Below are 21,298 nucleotides of genomic sequence, written 5' to 3'. Positions count from 1 at the left end.
AGCAAATTTCCTGAAATTCTACATATTTTGCCACGACTTTTGCCATGTTAAAATGAGTGAGAGTGACTAATAAAATCAATGGCTCTCGCTGCCAAGGGAATGCTTGACAGCTTGAAAGACGTTTTGGACACTACAGTGAAAATGGTTGACTTTGTTAAAGCAAGGCCCCTGAACTCTTGTGTATTTTCTGCATTATACAATGATATGGGCAGCGACCATGTAACGCTTTTTTTTGCTGGTAATCAAGGGGCAAAGTATTGACACATTTTTTTGAATTGAGAGACAAGCTTAAAGTTTTCTTTACTGACCATAATTTTCACTTGTTGGACCGCTTACATGATGACGGGTTTCTCACACGACTGGCCTATCTGGGTGATGTTTTTTTGTCACCTGAATGGTCTTAATCTAGGATTACAGGGACTCTCCGTAACTCTATTCAATGTGCGGCACAAAATTGAGGCTATGATTAAGAAGTTGGAGCTCTTCTCTGTCTGCATTAACAAGGACAACACACAGGTCTTTCCATCATTGTATGATTTTTTGTATGCAAATTAACTCAAGCTTACAGACAACAAAGCACCTGAGTGAGCTGGGTGCGCAATTACACAGGCACACGCGAGAGCTGCCCAGTGACACGAGCCTACCACACAAGCTAAATAACTTCTTTGCTCGCTTCGAGGCAAGTAACACTGAAACATGCATGAGAGCATCAGCTATTCCGGACAACTTTGTGATCACGCTCTCTGCAGCCGATATGAGTAAGACCTTTAAACAGGTCAACATTCACAAGGCCGCAGGGCCAGACGGATTACCAGGTGTACTCCAAGCACGTGTACTACGAGCATGCACTGACCAAGTGGCAGGTGTCTTAACTGACATTTTCAAACTCTCCCTGTCGGAGTTTGTAATACTAGCATGTTTCAAGCAGACCACCATAGTCCCTGTGCCCAAGAACACTAAGGTAACCTGCCTAAATGACAACCGACCCGTAGCACTCACATCTGTAGCCATGAAATGCTTTGAAAGTCTGGTCATGGCTCACATCTACACCACTGTCCCAAAAACCCTAGACCCACCCCAGTTTGCATATCCACAGATGATGCCATCTCTATTGCACTCCACACTGCCTTTTCACAGTCTAAAAACAAAAATCAGTCTTGGCTGATTTTCTTTGGATTTTCCCATGATGTCAAGCAAAGAGGCACTGAGTTTGAAGGTAGGCCTTGAAATACATCCACAGGTACACCTCCAATTGACTCAAATTATGTCAATTAGCCTATGAGAAGCTTCTAAAGCCATGACATCATTTTCTGGAATTTTCCAAGCTGCTTAAATGCACAGTCAACTTAGTGGATGTAAACTTCTGACCCACTGCAATTGTGATATAGTGGATCATAAGTGAAAGAATCTGTCTGTAAACAATTATTGGAAAAATGACTTGTGTCATGCACAAAGTAGATGTCCTAACCGACTTGCCAAAACTATAGTTGGTTAACAATATATTTGTGGAGTGGTTGAAAACCGAGTTTTAATGACTCCATCTTAAGTGTATGTAAACTTCTGACTTCAACTGTAACTGAACACCTATGTGAGAATGCTATTCATTGACTACAGCTCAGCGTTCAACACCATAGTGCCCTCAAAGCTCATCACTGAGCTAATGACCCTCGGACAAAACACCTCTCTCTGCAACTGGATCCTGGACTTCGTGACGGGCCACACTGATCCTCAACACGGGAAACCCTCAGTGATGCATGCTCAGTCCCCTTCTGTACTCTCTGTTCACTCATGACTGCATGGCCAGGCACGTCTTCAACACCATCATTAAGTTTGTTGATGACACAACAGTGGTAGGCCTGATCACCAACAATGATGAGACAGCCTATAGGGAGGAGGTCAGAGACTTGGTCAGAGACAAGGACAACAACCTCTCCCTCATCGGGATCAAAGCAAAGGCGATTATCGTGGACTACAGGAAAAGTATGAACCAGCATGTCCCCATTCTCATTGATGGGCCTGTAGTGGAGCAGGTTGACAGCTTCAAGTTCCTTGGTGTCCACATCACCAACAAACTAACATGGTCCAAGCACACCAAGACAGCCGTGAAGAGGGAAAGACAAAACCTATTCCCTCACAGGAGACTGAAAATATTTGTCATGGGTCCTCAGATCCTCAAAAGGTTTAAAGCTGCACCATCGAGAGCATCCTGGCAGGTTGCATCACTGCTTGGTATGGCAACTGCTCGGCCTCCGACCGCAAGGCACTACAGAGGGTAGTGCGTACGGCCCAGCACTCCCGCACCTCAGATTCCTTGAGCAGACCAGCCACCACCGGCCTGAGGAGAGACACTTGGAACTAGGGGTTAATACGGTAATCAGGGGGAGCTGTAACCTATAACAAACCTTGTTCAGTCTCCTCAGGACTTTAAATGGCCCCACAAACTGCGGACCCAGCTTCCGGCAGGGCAGGCGGAGGGGCAGGTTTCGGGTCTAGAGTCAGACCCGGTCCCCCAGCGTGAACACCGGGGCCTCACTGCGGTGGCGGTCGGCGCTCGCCTTCTGTCGCCTGATGGCCCGTTGCAGGTGCACATGGGCAGTGTCCCATGTCTCCTCTGAGCGCCGAAACCACTCATCCACCACAGGTGCCTCGATCTGGCTCGGATGCCACAGTGCCAGAACCGGCTGAAAACCTAGTACGCACTGGAAAGGAGAAAGGTTAGTGGAGGAGTGGCAAAGTGAGTATTGGGCCATCTCTGCCCAGGGGATAAAAGCCACCCACTCCCCCAGCCGGTCCTGGCAGTAGGACCGCAGAAACCTGGTTAACTCTCTCCACCTGCCCGTTACTCTCGGGGTGAAAACCTGAGGTAAGGCTGACTGAGACCCCCAGATGTTCCATAAATGCCCTCCAGACCCTGGACGTGAACTGGGGACCCCGATCAGAAACTATATCCTCAGGCACCCGTAGTGCCCGGAAGACGTGTGTGAACAGGGCCTCCGCAGTCTAGAGGGCCGTAGGGAGACCGAGCAAAGGAAGAAGACGGCAGGACTTAGAATACCGATCCACAATGACCAGGATCGTGATGTTTCCCTGTGACGGAGGAAGATCCGTCAAGAAATCCACCGATAGGTGTGACCACGGCCGTTGTGGAATGGGTAGGGGTTGTAATTTCCCTCTGGTTAGGTGTCTAGGTGCCTTGCACTGGGCGCACAACTGGGCAGGAGGAAATATTAACCCTCACGTCCTTAGCCAAAGGAGACCACCATTACTTCCCACTAAGACAGCGCACTGTCCGACCGATGCCAGGATGACCAGAGGAGGATGACGTGTGGACCCAATAGATCAAACGGTCGCGGACAGCAGACGGTACGTATAGACGCCCAACTGGACACTGGGGGGGAGTGGGCTCTGTATTTAACGCCCACTCGATGTCCACGTCCAGCTCCCACACCACCGGTGCCACTAGGCAAGAAGCCGGAAGTATCAAATCAAATCAAATCAAATTTATTTATATAGCCCTTCGTACATCAGCTGATATCTCAAAGTGCTGTACAGAAACCCAGCCTAAAACCCCAAACAGCAAGCAATGCAGGTGTAGAAGCACGGTGGCTAGGAAAAACTCCCTAGAAAGGCCAAAACCTAGGAAGAAACCTAGAGAGGAACCAGGCTATGTGGGGTGGCCAGTCCTCTTCTGGCTGTGCCGGGTGGAGATTATAACAGAACATGGCCAAGATGTTCAAATGTTCATAAATGACCAGCATGGTCGAATAATAATAAGGCAGAACAATTGAAACTGGAGCAGCAGCACAGTCAGGTGGAAGTTGAAACTGGAGCAGCAGCATGGCCAGGTGGACTGGGGACAGCAAGGAGTCATCATGTCAGGTAGTCCTGGGGCATGGTCCTAGGGCTCAGGTCAGTTGAAACTGGAACAGCAGCATGGCCAGGTGGACTGGGGACAGCAAGGAGTCATCATGTCAGGTAGTCCTGGAGCTCAGGTCCTAGGGCTCGGGTCCTCCGAGAGAGAGAAAGAAAGAGAGAAGGAGAGAATTAGAGAACGCACACTTAGATTCACACAGGACACCGAATAGGACAGGAGAAGTACTCCAGATATAACAAACTGACCCCAGCCCCCGACACATAAACTACTGCAGCATAAATACTGGAGGCTGAGACAGGAGGGGTCAGGAGACACTGTGGCCCCATCCGAGGTCACCCCGGACAGGGCCAAACAGGAAGGATATAACCCCACCCACTTTGCCAAAGCACAGCCCCCACACCACTAGAGGGATATCTTCAACCACCAACTTACCATCCTGAGACAAGGCTGAGTATAGCCCACAAAGATCTCCGCCACGGCACAACCCAAGGGGGGCGCCAACCCAGACAGGATGACCACAACAGTGAATCAACCCACTCAGGTGACGCACCCCCTCCAGGGACGGCATGAGAGAGCCCCAGTAAGCCAGTGACCCAGCCCCTGTAATAGGGTTAGAGGCAGAGAATCCCAGTGGAAAGAGGGGAACCGGCCAGGCAGAGACAGCAAGGGCGGTTCGTTGCTCCAGAGCCTTTCCGTTCACCTTCCCACTCCTGGGCCAGACTACACTCAATCATATGACCCACTGAAGAGATGAGTCTTCAGTAAAGACTTAAAGGTTGAGACCGAGTTTGCGTCTCTGACATGGGTAGGCAGACCGTTCCATAAAAATGGAGCTCTATAGGAGAAAGCCCTGCCTCCAGCTGTTTGCTTAGAAATTCTAGGGACAATTAGGAGGCCTGCGTCTTGTGACCGTAGCGTACGTGTAGGTATGTACGGCAGGACCAAATCAGAGAGATAGGTAGGAGCAAGCCCATGTAATGCTTTGTAGGTTAGCAGTAAAACCTTGAAATCAGCCCTTGCTTTGACAGGAAGCCAGTGTAGAGAGGCTAGCACTGGAGTAATATGATCAAATTTTTTGGTTCTAGTCAGGATTCTAGCAGCCGTATTTAGCACTAACTGAAGTTTATTTAGTGCTTTATCCGGGTAGCCGGAAAATAGAGCATTGCAGTAGTCTAACCTAGAAGTGACAAAAGCATGGATTAATTTTTCTGCATCATTTTTGGACAGAAAGTTTCTGATTTTTGCAATGTTACGTAGATGGAAAAAAGATGTCCTTGAAATGGTCTTGATATGTTCTTCAAAAGAGAGATCAGGGTCCAGAGTAACGCCGAGGTCCTTCACAGTTTTATTTATATAAGTATGGGAGTGGGATCCATGGGCCGCTCCTCTGTGTCATACATCCGGGACAGTGCGTCTGCCTTAGCGTTCTGGGAACCTGGTCTGTAAGATAGGGTGAAAACAAAATGGACCAGGGTTCAGTCTCCTCGCCGCCCGGATGTACTCCAGATTGCGGTGGTCAGTCCAGATGAGGAAAGGGCGTTTAGCCCCCTCAAGCCAATGCCTCCACGCTTTCAGAGCCTTTACGGCAGCCAACAGCTCCCGGTCCCCCACATCATAGTTTCGCTCAACCGAGCAGAGCTTCTTCAAAAAGAAAGCACAGGGGCGGAGCTTTTGTGGCGTACCCGAGTGCTGAGACAGCACAGCTCCTATCCCAGCCTCAGACGCATCCACCTCCACTATAAATGCAAAGGAGGGATCAGGATGAGCCAGCATGGGAGCCGAGGTAAACAGAGCCTTCAGGTGACGAAAAGCCCTGTCCGCCTCAGCTGTTCACTGCAGTCGCACCGGTCCCCCCTTAAGCAAAGAGGTAATGGGAGCTGCTTCCTGACCAAAGCCCCGATAAACCTCCGGTAGTAGTTGGCAAACCCTAAGAACCGCTGCACCTCCTTTACCGTGGTTGGAGTCGGCCAATTACGCACGGCTGAAATGCGGTCACTTTCCATCTCCAACCCTGACGTGGAAAGGCGGTACCCTAGGAAGGAGATGGACTGTTGGAAGAACAGACATTTCTCAGCCTTGACGTACAGATCATGCTCCAACAGTCGACCAAGACCCTGCGCACCAGGGACAATGTCGTCGATATACACCACTACACCCTGCCCGTGCTGGTCCCGGAAAATATTGTCTACAAAGGCCAGGAAGACTGATGGAGCATTCATCAACCCGTACGGCATGACAAGGTACTCATAGTGCCCAGAGGTGGTACTAAATGTTGTCTTCCACTCATCCCCCGCCCGGATATGCACCAGATTGTAAGCGCTCCTGAGATCCAATTTTGTGAAAAAGCACGCCCCGTGCATTGACTCGATCGCACCGGCTATGAGAGGCAGCGGGTAACTGCACCTCACAGTGATCTGATTGATACCTCGTAGTCAATACACGGGCATAAAACTCTGTCCTTCCTCTTCACAAAAAGGAAACTCGAGGAGGCAGGTGAAGTAGAATGCTGAATGTATCCCTGCCCAGAGATTCGTGACACATGTTTCCATAGCCTCCGTCTCCTCCTGTGACATGGGATACACGTGACTCCTGTGAAGTGCTGCGTCTACCAGAAGATTTATCGCACAATCCCCCCGTCGATGGGGTGGTAGTTGAGCCAAATCGGCATATTCAGAGAGGATGTGCACGGTAGAGACATGGTCTGGACTCTCCACCGTAGTCGCACCGATGGAAACACCTACACACCTCCCTGAGCACTTACGTGACCATTCCTTGAGAGCCCTCTGTTGCCACGAAATAGTGGGGTCATGATAGGCCAACCAGGGAAGGCCCAGCACCACGGGAAATGCAGGAGAATCAATAAGGAAGATCCTAATTCTCTCCTCATGACCCCACTGCGTTATCATACATAGTGGAGCGGTGGCCTCCCTAATCAGCCCTGACCCTAATGGATGACCATCTAAGGCGTGCACAGGGAAGGGCATATCAACAGGAACAATAGGGATCTCCTGTGCAAATGAACAGTCAATAAAGTTGTATGCTGGGAATGCGTGGAAAACTCTATGAACAGGAAATTCGATAAACACAAACATGTGAGCAACAGGGAGCTCTTGGTGAGTTTGGTGCCTACTCACCTGGGGTGGTCCGACAGTGCCCTGCCTGCTGCCTCAACTCCCTTGGGAACCTCCCCAGCACCTACCAGCAGTGTGCCCTCTGCGGCCACAGGTGGTGCAGGGAAAAGCCCCCCCTCCGGTCCCCCACAGCGCAGCACCTCCTAGCTCCATAGGTTTCGGATCGGAGGTGCTGGGGGATGGAACTGACGAACCCCGATCCGGACATCGGCGGGTGGCCAACAGGATGTCCAGCCGGATGTATAGGTCCACCAGCTGGTCGAATGTAAGGGTGGTGTCCCTGCAGGCCAGCTCCCAATGAACATCCTCTCGTAGCCTACACCGGTAGTGGTCGATCAGGGCCCTGTCATTCCATCCCGCGCCGGCACCGAGCCAGCAGCCAGGGTTCGGAAGTCCAGTGCAAAGTCTTGTGTGCTCCACATCCCCTGTCTGAGATGAAACAAGCGTTCCCCCACCGCTCTACCCTCAGGTGGATGATCAAAGACCGCCCGGAAGCGGCGGGTGAAATCCTCATAGTGGCCCGACGCCGCGTCGTCCTTTCCCCTGACGGCGTTGGCCCACTCAAGTGCTGTCCCGAATAGACAGGAGATGAGGGCGGACACACTCTCGCGTCCCAAAGGAGCCGGGTGGACGGTCGCCAGGTAGAGCTCCAGCTGCAGTAAAAAGCCCTGGCACCCGGCAGTCGTCCCATCATATTCCCTCATGAGCGCAAGCCGAATCTCACTGGGTCCAGGTGAAGTAGGGGTGGACAGTGTTGTGGGTTGGTGTGGTGATGATGGGGTTGCTGGAAAACCCGCTCTCTCCCATCGCTCCATGGTTTGCAGCACGCGATCCATGGCTGTGCCGAGATTTTGCAACATGGTCGCGTGCTGCTGGACGTGCTCCTCCACAGGAAAAGGAGGGCTGGGTGCACCTGCTGACTCCATTCGTGTTTCTGTCAAGTGTCTAGGTGATGCAGGTGAGGCGGAGTCAGGCGCAGGACACAGAGATGAGTATATTCCGTAACTTTACTCAAGAACAAAACAATATTCCAAGAGACAAATAGTCCAGCTCACAAAATATAGACAACTAAACATGAACAAACACACACAAAACCATGGGGGAACCCGAGGGTTAAATAGGGAACAATAATTACGGAATGGAAACCAGGTGTGTACAATAAAGACAAAAACACAGGGAAAATGAAACGTGGATCGGTGTTGACTAGAAAACCGGCGAAGTCGACCGCCGAACGCCCAAACAAGGAGAGGGACCAACATCGGCGGAAGCCGTGACAACCTACATGTACATATTACCTCAATTACCTCGACACCGGTGCCCCGCACATTGACTCTGTACCGGTACCCCCTATGTAGAGTCTCGCTATTGCTATTTACTGCTGCTCTTTAATTATTTGTTATTCTTATCTCTAACTTTTTTCTATTTTTTTTGTTTGTTGTGGGTATTTTCTTTAAACCTCATTGTTGGTTAAGGGCTTGAAAGAAAGCATTTCACTGTAAGGTGAAATACCTGATGTATTTGGCGCATGTGACAAATACAATTTGATTTGATCTGGATTCGTTTTTGCTTTCATGCCATGACTCCAGTCCACTTACTGTTATCCCAACCATGGAGCCTCATCGAAATAGCAACAAGCAATTCTGTGAAAATTGTATTTAATCAGAAGCCACTGACAGATTTCTGGATAGGTCTGCGCTCAGAGTATTGGCAAATCGTGCTCTTAAAACGCTGATGCCCTTTGCAACCACGTACCTATTTGAGAGTGGATTCTCGGCCAGCAACTAGCATGAAAACAAAATACAAGCACAGACTGTGTGTGGAAAATGACCTGTGGTGAGTGATTCACAATTTTTGTATGTAAGATGGCTAAATAAAGAGCAAAATGTTAATTATTATTGTATTATTATTTGTGCCCTGGTCCTACAAGAGCTTTTTGTCACTTCCCACAAGCCGGGTTGTGACAAAACCTCACACTCATTATTATGTTTAATAAATGTATCGTATAGTATGTGTGGCAGGCTTATAATGATGGCAAAAAAACATTGAAGAGTGCGCTGACCCTGGTACTAGAGGGGGTAAGCAGCTGGAGGTTGAATGTTTGAAGGGTATGGGACTATAAAAAGTTTTAGAACCACTGCTCTAGAGTCTAGACAATCCTATCTGCCAATCAGGGCTGTGTATGTAAATATATTTACATTTGTATCAACACGCCCACACAATCAGACTGAGCATTTCAACGGCAATTACAGGCTCAATGAAATGATCAAAAATCATTTTGGATTTTATGAAATAAATACACACACAGTGATTTATTTGAAATGTATTAGTGATGATTTAAAAATAAAAGGACTGCATGGGGTCTCTAAGGCTTAACACCAGGGCTTTTAATTCATCAAAATTATGATTCTTAATAATACAGCATAAACCTTGGATTGTAGTCTAATTGTGATGTCAAGGATGTGGGCTACAAACGTTGAGGCAGATCTGAGAGAGTTGCTATCTAATCTATCTTGATTAATGTCTTGTTGTTTAATATTTATAGCTTCTTCATAATGCGTCTTGGACTGTGTATGAATAGTTTGACCTACAGTACGAAACCCCAGTCAGCATTATTTAAATCTTCCCTAGGAAATTTAAATGAGCCTCATGATTTACATAAATTCACAAAAAAAAAACTGCAAGCCTCTTTCTCTCTCTTAAATCTCACACCTAAACTATAGCCTACTGTAGCCTATCAAAACAAATGTCCTTGTTGGAAATGTTCACTTTTTCGTTGAATAATCAAATTCTCCTTCTGCAAGAGAATTTTACTCCTGCAACAAAACTGGTCAAATTAAGATCAAACATCTATATGTGTGGGGTAGACAATATTCATTAAAGTCTTCACTTTTTTTAAACCTTCACTCTTTGTGCCATGATGTGTGATTCATTTTCCTAGATCATTGCCATTTACTCAGTGAGACAATTATTACGTTTGTATTATGTTCTTGCGGTATTTCGCAGCATCCCGTGACTTTCCAGCATTGTATTACCAGCTTTTCAGCCAAAGTTATGAAAAAGGTGAAAGAGTCGACATAACAATTCAAATTGGAAACAAGACAGGAGGCAGTGTCTAGTGTTCAAAGAGATTGGTCTATTTTGTGCTTTTATGTTCTTGCTCAGTTAAAATGCTGTTGTTTTGTTGTCCCTTTATCTTTTTCAGATAGTCATCTTTCCATTTCAACCCATTGTTCTCCATTGTTGAAATGGTTTTTGAGGCAGATTTAAGTTCATTTTTTTAGGCTTAAGGTGGTAGCACTCCCCCACTAGTGTCCTCAGGTTGACTGACATATTCAGAGGACTAAGACATCATGAGTGATAACACCCGACTTGGCATGTTTCACATTCTGCGTGATCCACGAAATCCTCTATTTCAGGGTTTTATCCCAAGCCAAGCCCTTCTTCCCTGTCTCATGGTTTTCCATATCCTTACAGTGACATCAATTTGTCTTTTACACCTCTGCCTTTCCTCCAATTGTCTTGCCACCGTGTGTCTCTTCAGAAACTGAGCAGAGGAGAAGAATATTATTCTCTCAATCAGATTGATATTTGCATCGATTGCGGTATTGGTCCAAATAGCATTTAACTAACTGTCGTGAAGACGATCACACAGCAGAGTGATTTGAAGAGTACCTGTCTAGATGACACGATAATGTACTCATGCAAATATTGTCTCTTTTTCCCTCCTACAGCTTTTACCGACAGATCCCCCAAAGAAGCCAGACCCAGTCACTTCAGAAACAGTCGTATTCTGGGGACTGCGGTTATGGCAAGTCATTGGTATCTTCTCTATGTTTATTCTAGCAGTCAGTAAGTATTTCTCTAAACCTGTCATAGTAGTATATCTGCCAGACATTCAAGACTATTTATGAAATTAATATTTACATAAATATACAAATGCCTAGGATGTTCACATCAATCCTCCATCTTCCAATTCCAATTTATATAAATCACATTAGTAAAATGAATGTACAAATTTGTCCATCAGTCAAGGTACAATGCTTCGGCTCAGCTATTTGTCTGCATAGTCCAACTAGTTTGCATACCGCACAGATAGATCGCATGAGACATGGAAATGCATATACTTTGCTGAATTGTCATGATGGTTATTGTGAGGGAGGGCTCCAAATGGTCATGGTATTGTCGGTTTATGTTTGTTTTATCGACCACATGATGCATGGTTCAATAAGGGGAGGAGGAGGACAACAGTACACAAGACAAAAATGACATGCTATTTTAGTCCTAACTCATCGGACGTCTAAACAGTAATAACACAACCATGTCATGACAGAGACCGAATCAACAAAAAGGAAAGTAGTCTGATAATATCTGATATTGAAGTGTCACTATACAGTAATATACAGTGAATTCCAAAAGTATTGGGACAGTGGTCATTTTTTTCATTGTTGTTTTGGCTCTGTACTCCAGAACTTTGGATTTGAAATGATAGTCCTAAATGAATCGTGAACAATGATGAGTGAGAAAGTTAGACGCACAAATATCATACCCCGAAGACATGCTAACCTCTCACCATTACAGTTATATGGGAGGTTGGCATTTTTTTGGGGGGGGGTATGATATTTGTGCAGCTATAACCTTCTCACTCATCATTATTCATTCAGGATTATCCGTAAACATGGTAGCATCCACATGAATGTAGAAGTGTTTAGAACCATATTCTCTTCTTATTCACAATAAAAGTGACTCCAAAATGGCACAATACATTATTTAACATACATTTCTATTGGGCACAAAATAATTTGAAACACAACCAAAACAAACAGCAAATGCATCCAACAAGTTTGTAGAGACACAACCTTGATGTAGTCATTGCAGGCTAAGAACGTGGGACCAGATACTTCACTTTTGACTAAGTGAATTTGTCCCAATATTTTTGGCCCCTTCAAATGAAGGGATGTATCATTTAAAATCCAAAGTGCTGGAGTACAGAGCCAAAGCAACACAAAAAAATTGTTCACTGTCCAAGTACTTTGTAGCCCACTGTAAATGCTAATAGCTGTAAAACTGTTATGTGACAGTAGTGTCTAGTTCAATACATATCCATTTGTACTTCAGATACAAGCAAATAATATTCCACATGGGAAATACATTTTTCTTTTATCTCTCTCTTTCTCGCCCACCTTCTCCATTTGCAAGTCATCACCCTATGCTGCATCTTCAAATGCCGTATCCCCAGGACGAAGAAGGAGATTGAGGCGCGACATGCTCAGAGAGTAGCAGCTAAGGACTACGCCAACACACTGGAGACTGTGCCTCCTCTCAACGAGCTCACAGAGATCCCAGGAGGTAAGTGATGCACTTCTCAGACCCTCTCTACCTCAACAACAGTGTGATGCACATTTTAGGACATCCCTGCTCCCTATGACAAAAGTCCCTAGGACCTAGGTGTGGTGTACATTTTAGGACATCCCTTCTGCCTATGGCAGAAGTCCCTGCGAGGTAGGTGTGGTGTACATTTTAGGACATCCCTACTCCCTATGACAAAAGTCCTTACTCTCAACGTCCTATGAACTTTAGCACTTTTAAAATCCACAGCAAGGCTAGATTAAAGTGTGAGACTTATTTTTGAATTTATAACATTTACCTTCCATTAGTAAGCACCTCAACTAGAGATGTGTGCACCTTTTATTTACTTACTCTACTCTTAAGAACTACCCTGTGTTTGATTTCAGATAGTTTTTCAAAGGAGAGTAGACAGGGAACTGCTGGGCGAGTTTTATATGCTATTGATGAAATGTCACCTGCTAGGCCTTTTGATAAAGCAGGAGATCAATAGTGGCTTGACACGGTTTTAACATGAATGGGCCCCTGACAGCTTTTGTATTCATTAGTTTGAATGTTTCTCTCAGATTTCATCACATTATGCTAATGGGTCAACACACTCTAACCATGCAGAGCTAAGATATATTTTTCTCTTATTTCCGACGGATAACACAGATCTTTGGATGCAACCAGTGTTTTGAATTAGTTTAATGTGGCATATTTCCCTGTCTTATATGATTGAAGATGTAGATTGAGTCAACATACTCAAATAAATAGTCTTGTCCTCACAGGGTGATAAAAAAAAACCTCTCTGGTAAAATACAGTAAATTATACTCTGAGTGTACAAAACATTAGGAACACATTCTCTTTCCATAGACATAGACTGACACGGTGAGTTCAGGTGAAATCTCTGATCCCTTATTGATGTCACATGTTGAATCCACATCAATCAGTGTAGATGAAGGGGAGGAGACAGGTTAAATAAGGATATTTAGACCTTAAGACAATTGAGACATGGATTGTTTGTATGTGCCATTCAGAGGGTGAATGGGCAAGACAAATAATTGATCAGTTTGTACCAGTTTGAGTGTGTCAAGAACTGCAATGCTGCTGGGTTTCCTGTGTGTATCAAGAATGGTCCACCAGCCAAAGGACATCCAGCCAACTTGACACAACAGTGGGAAGCATTGGAGTCGAAATGGGCCAGTGAAATGCTTTCGACACCTTGTAGAGTCCATACCCAGACAAATTGAGGCTGTTCTGAGGGCAAAAGTGGGTGCAGCTCAATACTACCAAGGTGTTCCTAATGTTTTGTACACTGTGCATAAATAATATATGCCATTTAGCACACACTTTTGTCAAAAGCGACTTATACCATGCCCAGTGCTCTTTGGTGCGCGCGAGCAGTGTGGGTGCAATGATTGAATAACATGTATGTGTACATTTATTTTGCAACGCCTGAGCACGCGACGCTAGCGGTGTGGTCAGCATGTTAGTCATGCGTGCAACCATTTAACAGATGGGTGGTCCCGGAAATCGATCCAACTATCCTGATGTTGCAAGCAACATGCTCTACCAACTGAGCTACAGCGGACCACAGGAATATAGGATATCTAAACTTCCATTGGCTTTACAGTAGCTTTAATTATAGGGCCTCTATGTCAGTGTCGGTCTCTTCCTTTTCAACGGTTCTAACTTTCATGCCTTCTCTTTGACTTCTTCCTCCTTCAATCTTTCATCTTCCAACCCTATCCCCTCCCTTTGACCTGCACCTTCCTCTCCAAACCCTTTCTTTCATCCTCTCTTCCTTGAGTTATTCCCTTTCCTTCCTCCACCTCCCTCTTCATCCTCCCTATTTTCCTCCCTCTCTCTCCTCCCTGACCTCTTTGTACCCTCCACCCCCCCCCCTCCTCCCTCTCTTCCTCTTCATCCTATCCCTCCAGCTCTCCCGGACACTGTGTCCCTCTCGACGGTCTCTGAGCAGGTCCAGGCTCGCAGCGCCAGCAGCAGCCAGCTCCCAGTGGTGAGAGAGGAGGAGGAGCTCACTGGCCCCCTCACTCAGCCCGAGACGGGATGACATTCCTCCCTCCTTCTCCTCTCTCCTTTCCCCCACACTCAGCCTGAGACTGGATTAACCTCCCTTCTTCTCCTCTTCTCACCTTCCCTCTCTCCACATTCCTATTTATATTCTGACAAAGAGGGCTATCCACTAGAGGGAACATTGGAACATGCAGCTCAGGATTCAGTAAATCACAGAAAAGCATTGAATAGTTGAATACAATAGTTAACTTAATAGATCAGCGTTCATCGCTACTTCCTAGAAAGAATGGCATTGACATTGTGGAGAATCTTGCCTGCTGAAGAGTAATAGTTGCATGTGTTACATACTTCAAATGCTCTTTGTTGATATACTCATCCTTGTCGATAATACATTGATTGTACATTGGACACAGAACTGCAAATGTGGATGATGAAAAAGTAGAGATGAATCCTAAGGCTTCTGACGTTGATGATGCATGCCTACGGCTGTCACTCGTTGTTTATTCATTTCTCTCTTTCTCCTTCTCTGACTCAATCTGTAATCTTGACTTTGTATAAACACATCTATGATCTTTTATGTAAGCTTATACAGTAACGCCAATGACAACCAACCCTGGTCCTGGAGAGCTACAAGTTACACAGGCTTTTCTTTCTCAACCTTGCACCAACAATGTCTTAATTATTAGTTGAATCACATGTTTTAGTATGGAGGGGGGAAAAAATGCCTGCACACCATGTCAAGTTCATCCACGTCTAAGGTTGGGGGTCACTGACATACTGTACTTGTCATTTATCTCTGTCTTTCTGTCTGATCCAGGTGGGTGTGTTTCTGTCCATGCCATCTGTCCTCTTGAAGTATCACACAGGCTTACATTGACATACATAGGTCTGGAATATCAAATCAAATTTGATTTGTCACATGCCCCGAATACAACAGGTGTAAACCTTACAGTGAAAATGCTAACTTACAAGCCCTTAATCAACAATGCAGTTTTAAGAAAAACAAGTGTTAAGTTAAAAAAAAAATAGATGAGTAAAAAATGTAAATAAATAGTTAAAGAGCAGCGGTAAAAATAACAGTAGCGAGGCTATATACAGGGGGTACCAGTACAGAGTCAATGTGGAGGCTATATACAGGGGGTACCAGTACAGAGTCAATGTGGAGGCTATATACAGGGGGTACCAGTACAGAGTCAATGTGGAGGCTATATACAGGGGTACCGGTACAGAGTCAATGTGGAGGCTATATACAGGGGGTACCAGTACAGAGTCAATGTGGAGGCTATATACAGGGGGTCCCAGTACAGAGTCAATGTGGAGGCTATATACAGGGGGTACCAGTACAGAGTCAATGTGGAGGCTATATACAGGGGTACCAGTACAGAGTCAATGTGGAGGCTATATACAGGGGGTACCGGTACAGAGTCAATGTGGAGGCTATATACAGGGGTACCAGTACAGAGTCAATGTGGAGGCTATATACAGGGGTACCAGTACAGAGTCAATGTGGAGGCTATATACAGGGGGTACCGGTACAGAGTCAATGTGGAGGCAATATACAGGGGTACCGGTACAGAGTCAATGTGGAGGCTATATACAGGGGGTACCGGTACAGAGTCAATGTGGAGGCTATATACAGGGGGTACCGGTACAGAGTCAATGTGGAGGCTATATACAGGGGTACCAGTACAGAGTCAATGTGGAGGCTATATACAGGGGGTACCAGTACAGAGTCAGTGTGGAGGCTATATACAGGGGTACCAGTACAGAGTCAATGTGGAGGCTATATACAGGGGTACCAGTACAGAGTCAATGTGGAGGCTATATACAGGGGTACCAGTACAGAGTCAATGTGGAGGCTATATACAGGGGGTACCAGTACAGAGTCAATGTGGAGGCTATATACAGGGGTACCAGTACAGAGTCAGTGTGGAGGCTATATACAGGGGGTACCAGTACAGAGTCAATGTGGAGGCTATATACAGGGGTACCAGTACAGAGTCAATGTGGAGGCTATATACAGGGGTACCGGTACAGAGTCAATGTGGAGGCTATATACAGGGGTACCGATACAGAGTCAATGTGGAGGCTATATACAGGGGGTACCAGTACAGAGTCAATGTGGAGGCTATATACAGGGGTACCAGTACAGAGTCAATGTGGAGGCTATATACAGGGGTACCAGTACAGAGTCAATGTGGAGGCTTTATACAGGGGGTACCGGTACAGAGTCAGTGTGGAGGCTTTATACAGGCGGTACCGGTACAGAGTCAGTGTGGAGGCTATATACAGGGGGTACCAGTACAGAGTCAATGTGGAGGCTATATACAGGGGGTACCGGTACAGAGTCAATGTGGAGGCTATATACAGGCGGTACCAGTACAGAGTCAATGTGGAGGCTATATACAGGGTGTACGGTACAGAGTCAATGTTGAGGCTATATACAGGGGTACCAGTACAGAGTCAATGTGGAGGCTATATACAGGGGGTACCAGTACAGAGTCAATGTGGAGGCTATATACAGGGGGTACCAGTACAGAGTCAATGTGGAGGCTATATACAGGGGGTACCAGTACAGAGTCAATGTGGAGGCTATATACAGGGGTACCAGTACAGAGTCAATGTGGAGGCTATATACAGGGGGTACCAGTACAGAGTCAATGTGGAGGCTATATACAGGGGTACCAGTACAGAGTCAATGTGGAGGCTATATACAGGGGGTACCGGTACAGAGTCAATGTGGAGGCTATATACAGGGGTACCAGTACAGAGTCAATGTGGAGGCTATATACAGGGGTACCAGTACAGAGTCAATGTGGAGGCTATATACAGGGGTACCAGTACAGAGTCAATGTGGAGGCTATATACAGGGGGTACCGGTACAGAGTCAATGTGGAGGCTATATACAGGTGCTACCAGTACAGAGTCAATGTGGAGGCTATATACAGGGGGTACCGGTACAGAGTCAATGTGGAGGCTATATACAGGGGGTACCGGTACAGAGTCAATGTGGAGGCTATATACAGGGGTACCGGTACAGAGTCAATGTGGAGGCTATATACAGGGGGTACCGGTACAGAGTCAATGTGGAGGCTATATACAGGGGTACCGGTACAGAGTCAATGTGGAGGCTATATACAGGGGGTACCGGTACAGAGTCAATGTGGAGGCTATATACAGGGGGTACCGGTACAGAGTCAATGTGGAGGCTATATACAGGGGTACCGGTACAGAGTCAATGTGGAGGCTATATACAGGTGGTACCGGTACAGAGTCAATGTGGAGGCTATATACAGGGGTACCAGTACAGAGTCAATGTGGAGGCTATATACAGGGGGTACCAGTACAGAGTCAATGTGGAGGCTATATACAGGGGGTACCGGTACAGAGTCAATATGGAGGCTATATACAGGGGGTACCGGTACAGAGTCAATGTGGAGGCTATATAGTACAGTCAATGTGGAGGCTATATACAGGGGGTACCGGTACAGAGTCAATGTGGAGGCTATATACAGGGGTACCGGTACAGAGTCAGTGTGGAGGCTATATACAGGGGGTACCGGTACAGAGTCAATGTGGAGGCTATATACAGGGGGTACCGGTACAGAGTCAATGTGGAGGCTATATACAGGGGGTACCGGTACAGCGTCAATGTGCAAGGGTACAGGTTAGTCAAGGTAATTGAGGTAACATGTACATGTAGGTAGAGTTAAAGTGACTATGCATAGATAATAATCAGAGAGTTGCAGCCGCGTAAAATAGGGGAGGGGAGGGGGGGGGGCAATGCAAATAGTCTGGGTAGCAATTTGATTAGCTGTTCAGGAGTCTTATGGCTTTGGGGTAGAAGCCTTTTGGACCTAGACTTGGCGCTCAGCTACCGCTTGTCGTGCGATAGCAGAGAGAACAGTCTATGACTAGAATGGATGGAGTCTTTGACCATTTTTAGGGCCTTCCTCTGACACCTCCTGGTTCAGAGGTCCTGGATGGCAGGAAACTTGGCCCCAGTGATATACTGGGCCATACGCACTACCCTCTGCAGTGCCTTGTGGTCGGAGACCGAGCAGTTGCCTTACCAAGCAGTGATGCAACCTGCCAGGATGCTCTCGATGGTGCAGCTGTAGAACATTTTGAGGATCTGAGGACCCATGCCAAATCTTTTCAGTCTCCTGTGGGGGAATAGGCTTTGTCGTGCCCTTTTCACGACTGTCTTGGTGTGTTTAGAACATAATAGTTTGTTGGTGATGTGGACACCAAGGAACTTAAAGCTCTCAACCTGCTCCACAACAGCTCGGTCCTCCTTTTCCTGTAGTCCACAATCCTCTCCTTTGTCTTGATCACGTTGAGGGAGAGGTTGTTATTCTGGCACCACAAGGTCAGGTCTCTGACCTCCTCCCTATAGGTTGTCTCATCATTGTCAGTGACCACAGTTGTGTCGTCGGCAAACTTAATGATGGTGTTGGAGCCGTGCCTGGCCATGTAGTCATGGGTGAACAGGGAGTATAGGAGGGGACTGTATTATTATTTTACAATCATTATGGATAAAATGTATTTTGGGACTGACTGTGTATTGTGGATTACTACCATAATGAGCGTGTCAGTCAGAGACAAGCTTAATCCATTAGAGAAATCATAGCCTATGTGAAAGAGTACATAATCTCACATCCAGCTGTATATTATAATGCAGCATCAGGGGATACTGGCGTTAATATGCATTTCTTTTCCGCAGCAAAACCTCTGCCGTGAACTTATAAGTATCAACCATGTGCTGAGAGAGAGAGAGCGAAAGGGAGAGAGAGCGAAAGGGAGAGAGAGCGAAAGGGAGAGAGAGCGAAAGGGAGAGAGAGCGAAAGGGAGAGAGAGCGAAAGGGAGAGAGAGACTGGAGAGAGCGAGAAAGAGGGTGTCTGGCATTTATAAAGGAAAAGGATAAACAGATATGTTTTATAATCGTGGAGACTCATGAACCCCACACAGCTGTTTACCCCTGGATTCATCCACAAGAGATAGTGAGTTCTCCAGCAAATAGTAAGTGTTTCAGGGCCGCCTTCCACTAATTAAGTAATGAGTGAAGTATGCCATTTAAAATATGCAACTCTGTAACGCCTGACCCGATAGCTATGTGCAAGTATTTGTGCAGAGAGTGTATGCGAATTTCCTGGCCATATAATCCAACATATTATTGAGAATATATTCAGTTAGAAACAGAAACAGTTATTACTATAATATGAATGAGTTATTACTATATACTTGTGGTTATTGCATCTCCTGATCAATAAGATTCCATTCTGGGCATTGACCACAATGTTTAACCCGAATAATTCATCCACAACAAAGTGTCTCTGAGAGCACTGACATAACGTCACCCGCAGATGTTTTACTCACCACTTTTACCTACATGACCTAAAAACCAACGTTGTTTCAGACAGCCTGGATAGAAGTGATCATGAGAAAGATAACGTCTGTGAGAACATTTGACATTCGTAGGAGATGGTAGAGCAAATACCGGACAGGAGGCTACACTGAGGGCGAGGACTAGGGACGTAGTGCAACTTCCCACCCCTCAATTCTTTGCCATATGGATAAAGCTATTAAAATGAAAAGTAGACATCGTTCCAGCACACGTTGATCATCTGTCATTGCTCTGAGTTGTGTCAGTTCTCCGGTGGCTCAAGAGCCTCCTGAGGCATGCTGTCAGACAGGGTCCACCGATGCAACCTTCTCACTTCCTCACACCTTTCCCTATACAGTAGGAGAGATGCAGGAAGGACGGACACGCACGCATACACGTGCACAAGGACAAACACACGCAGGCACACATGCATAGTCACAGATCCACACGAACACATTTCTTACACTTCTTAGTGCCACACAGAGGTGTAGGGTCATCTGGGAGAGATGACATGTTACCCCAGGAAAACCAACGCAGGTGTAAAAAGTCTCTACTTTACTCCAGGATACCCATTACGGGCGGCCGTATCTATAGAAACAAAGTTGCCATATTCATGTCAGGGGAATTTAGCTAAAAGTGTCAAGCCTATTTTCAATGCATCTCCTTGTTATTGTATTTCTATTTTAGTTGTTGTGTGTTCCACTTGGATTTAGTAGCGTCTATGAACAACATGATTATGAGGCCACGCATGTATGAAACCGTGTATACTTACTGTATTTCAAATGTATGTCGTTCCGTCCTTGTGATGTACTTGTCTATTCATGTTCTGTATTATGTCATGTTTTTTGTTTTCTGTGTACCCCAGGAAGAGTAGCTGCTGCTTTAGCAGTAGCTAATGGGGGGGAGCCTAATAAAATACTAATTCTGAGGGTTATTCTGGTTGCCAAACGATCTCCTCATGCAAAGAGGGGTCAGGAGTGTGAGTGTGTGCATGTTGCACCTCAGCCTCCGACGGACTGAACATCACCACCAGAGAGTGTGTTTTGTGTGAGAGTGTATCTTCTCGGATTGAGAAAATAACACCATCAGCGAGAGGAGTCGTAGCCTTGGGACGTCACAGCGGGATGGAGGACGATAAAGTGGTCACAATTGACATCAAGTGGCTTGACTCTATTTACACGGTAATTACATCGGCTGGTACAGTGGAACTGAACATGTGGGTGCAGGGTACACAGTGGATTGTATTTGACTGTTTGCGCAATTTGATGGATTTTGTAGTTCATTCATCTGAAATCTAAAGCAATAATTCTGGGGTGAGAGGAGGCGGCAATTCGTTTGAGTGTGTTCATGAATCTAAAATGACGTGTGTTACACATTCCACAGATGGGTATTACAGATAATAATTTCTAGTCCGAATTGAACAATGTACTTACTCTACCCTGTACCCATGTAAGGTACAGTATCAACACATAATTAATAGAGAGACTTGATGTGAAGTGTTACCCAAAAGGGTTATGTCTACACTCTCTAGTGCAATGTTTCC

At 46.1% G+C, this 21,298-nt stretch overlaps 1 protein-coding gene across 2 annotated transcripts in view; it reads left to right on the top strand.

The window, feature by feature from the left end:
* LOC112226783 (transmembrane inner ear expressed protein-like) overlaps nucleotides 1–21,298 on the top strand; it is a 31,322-nt gene that overhangs the window by 8,270 nt on the left and 1,754 nt on the right. Inside the window, exons 2-4 of one of the 2 annotated variants that reach the window (XM_024391333.2) lie at nucleotides 10,737–10,854; nucleotides 12,202–12,351; nucleotides 14,272–15,333. In XM_024391333.2, the coding sequence (XP_024247101.1) occupies nucleotides 10,737–10,854; nucleotides 12,202–12,351; nucleotides 14,272–14,405 (402 nt within the window). In that variant the 3' untranslated portion in view covers nucleotides 14,406–15,333. Of the gene's footprint in view, nucleotides 1–10,736; nucleotides 10,855–12,201; nucleotides 12,352–14,271; nucleotides 15,334–21,298 lie in introns of those variants that run through there. The other variant, XM_024391332.2, reaches the window with a different exon arrangement.

Source organism: Oncorhynchus tshawytscha, linkage group LG28 (assembly GCF_018296145.1).
Source record: "Oncorhynchus tshawytscha isolate Ot180627B linkage group LG28, Otsh_v2.0, whole genome shotgun sequence".
NCBI classification, from domain to species: domain Eukaryota; kingdom Metazoa; phylum Chordata; class Actinopteri; order Salmoniformes; family Salmonidae; genus Oncorhynchus; species Oncorhynchus tshawytscha.
The sequence above is the reverse complement of the archived record's forward strand: the minus strand, read 5'-3'. Positions and strand labels throughout refer to the sequence as shown.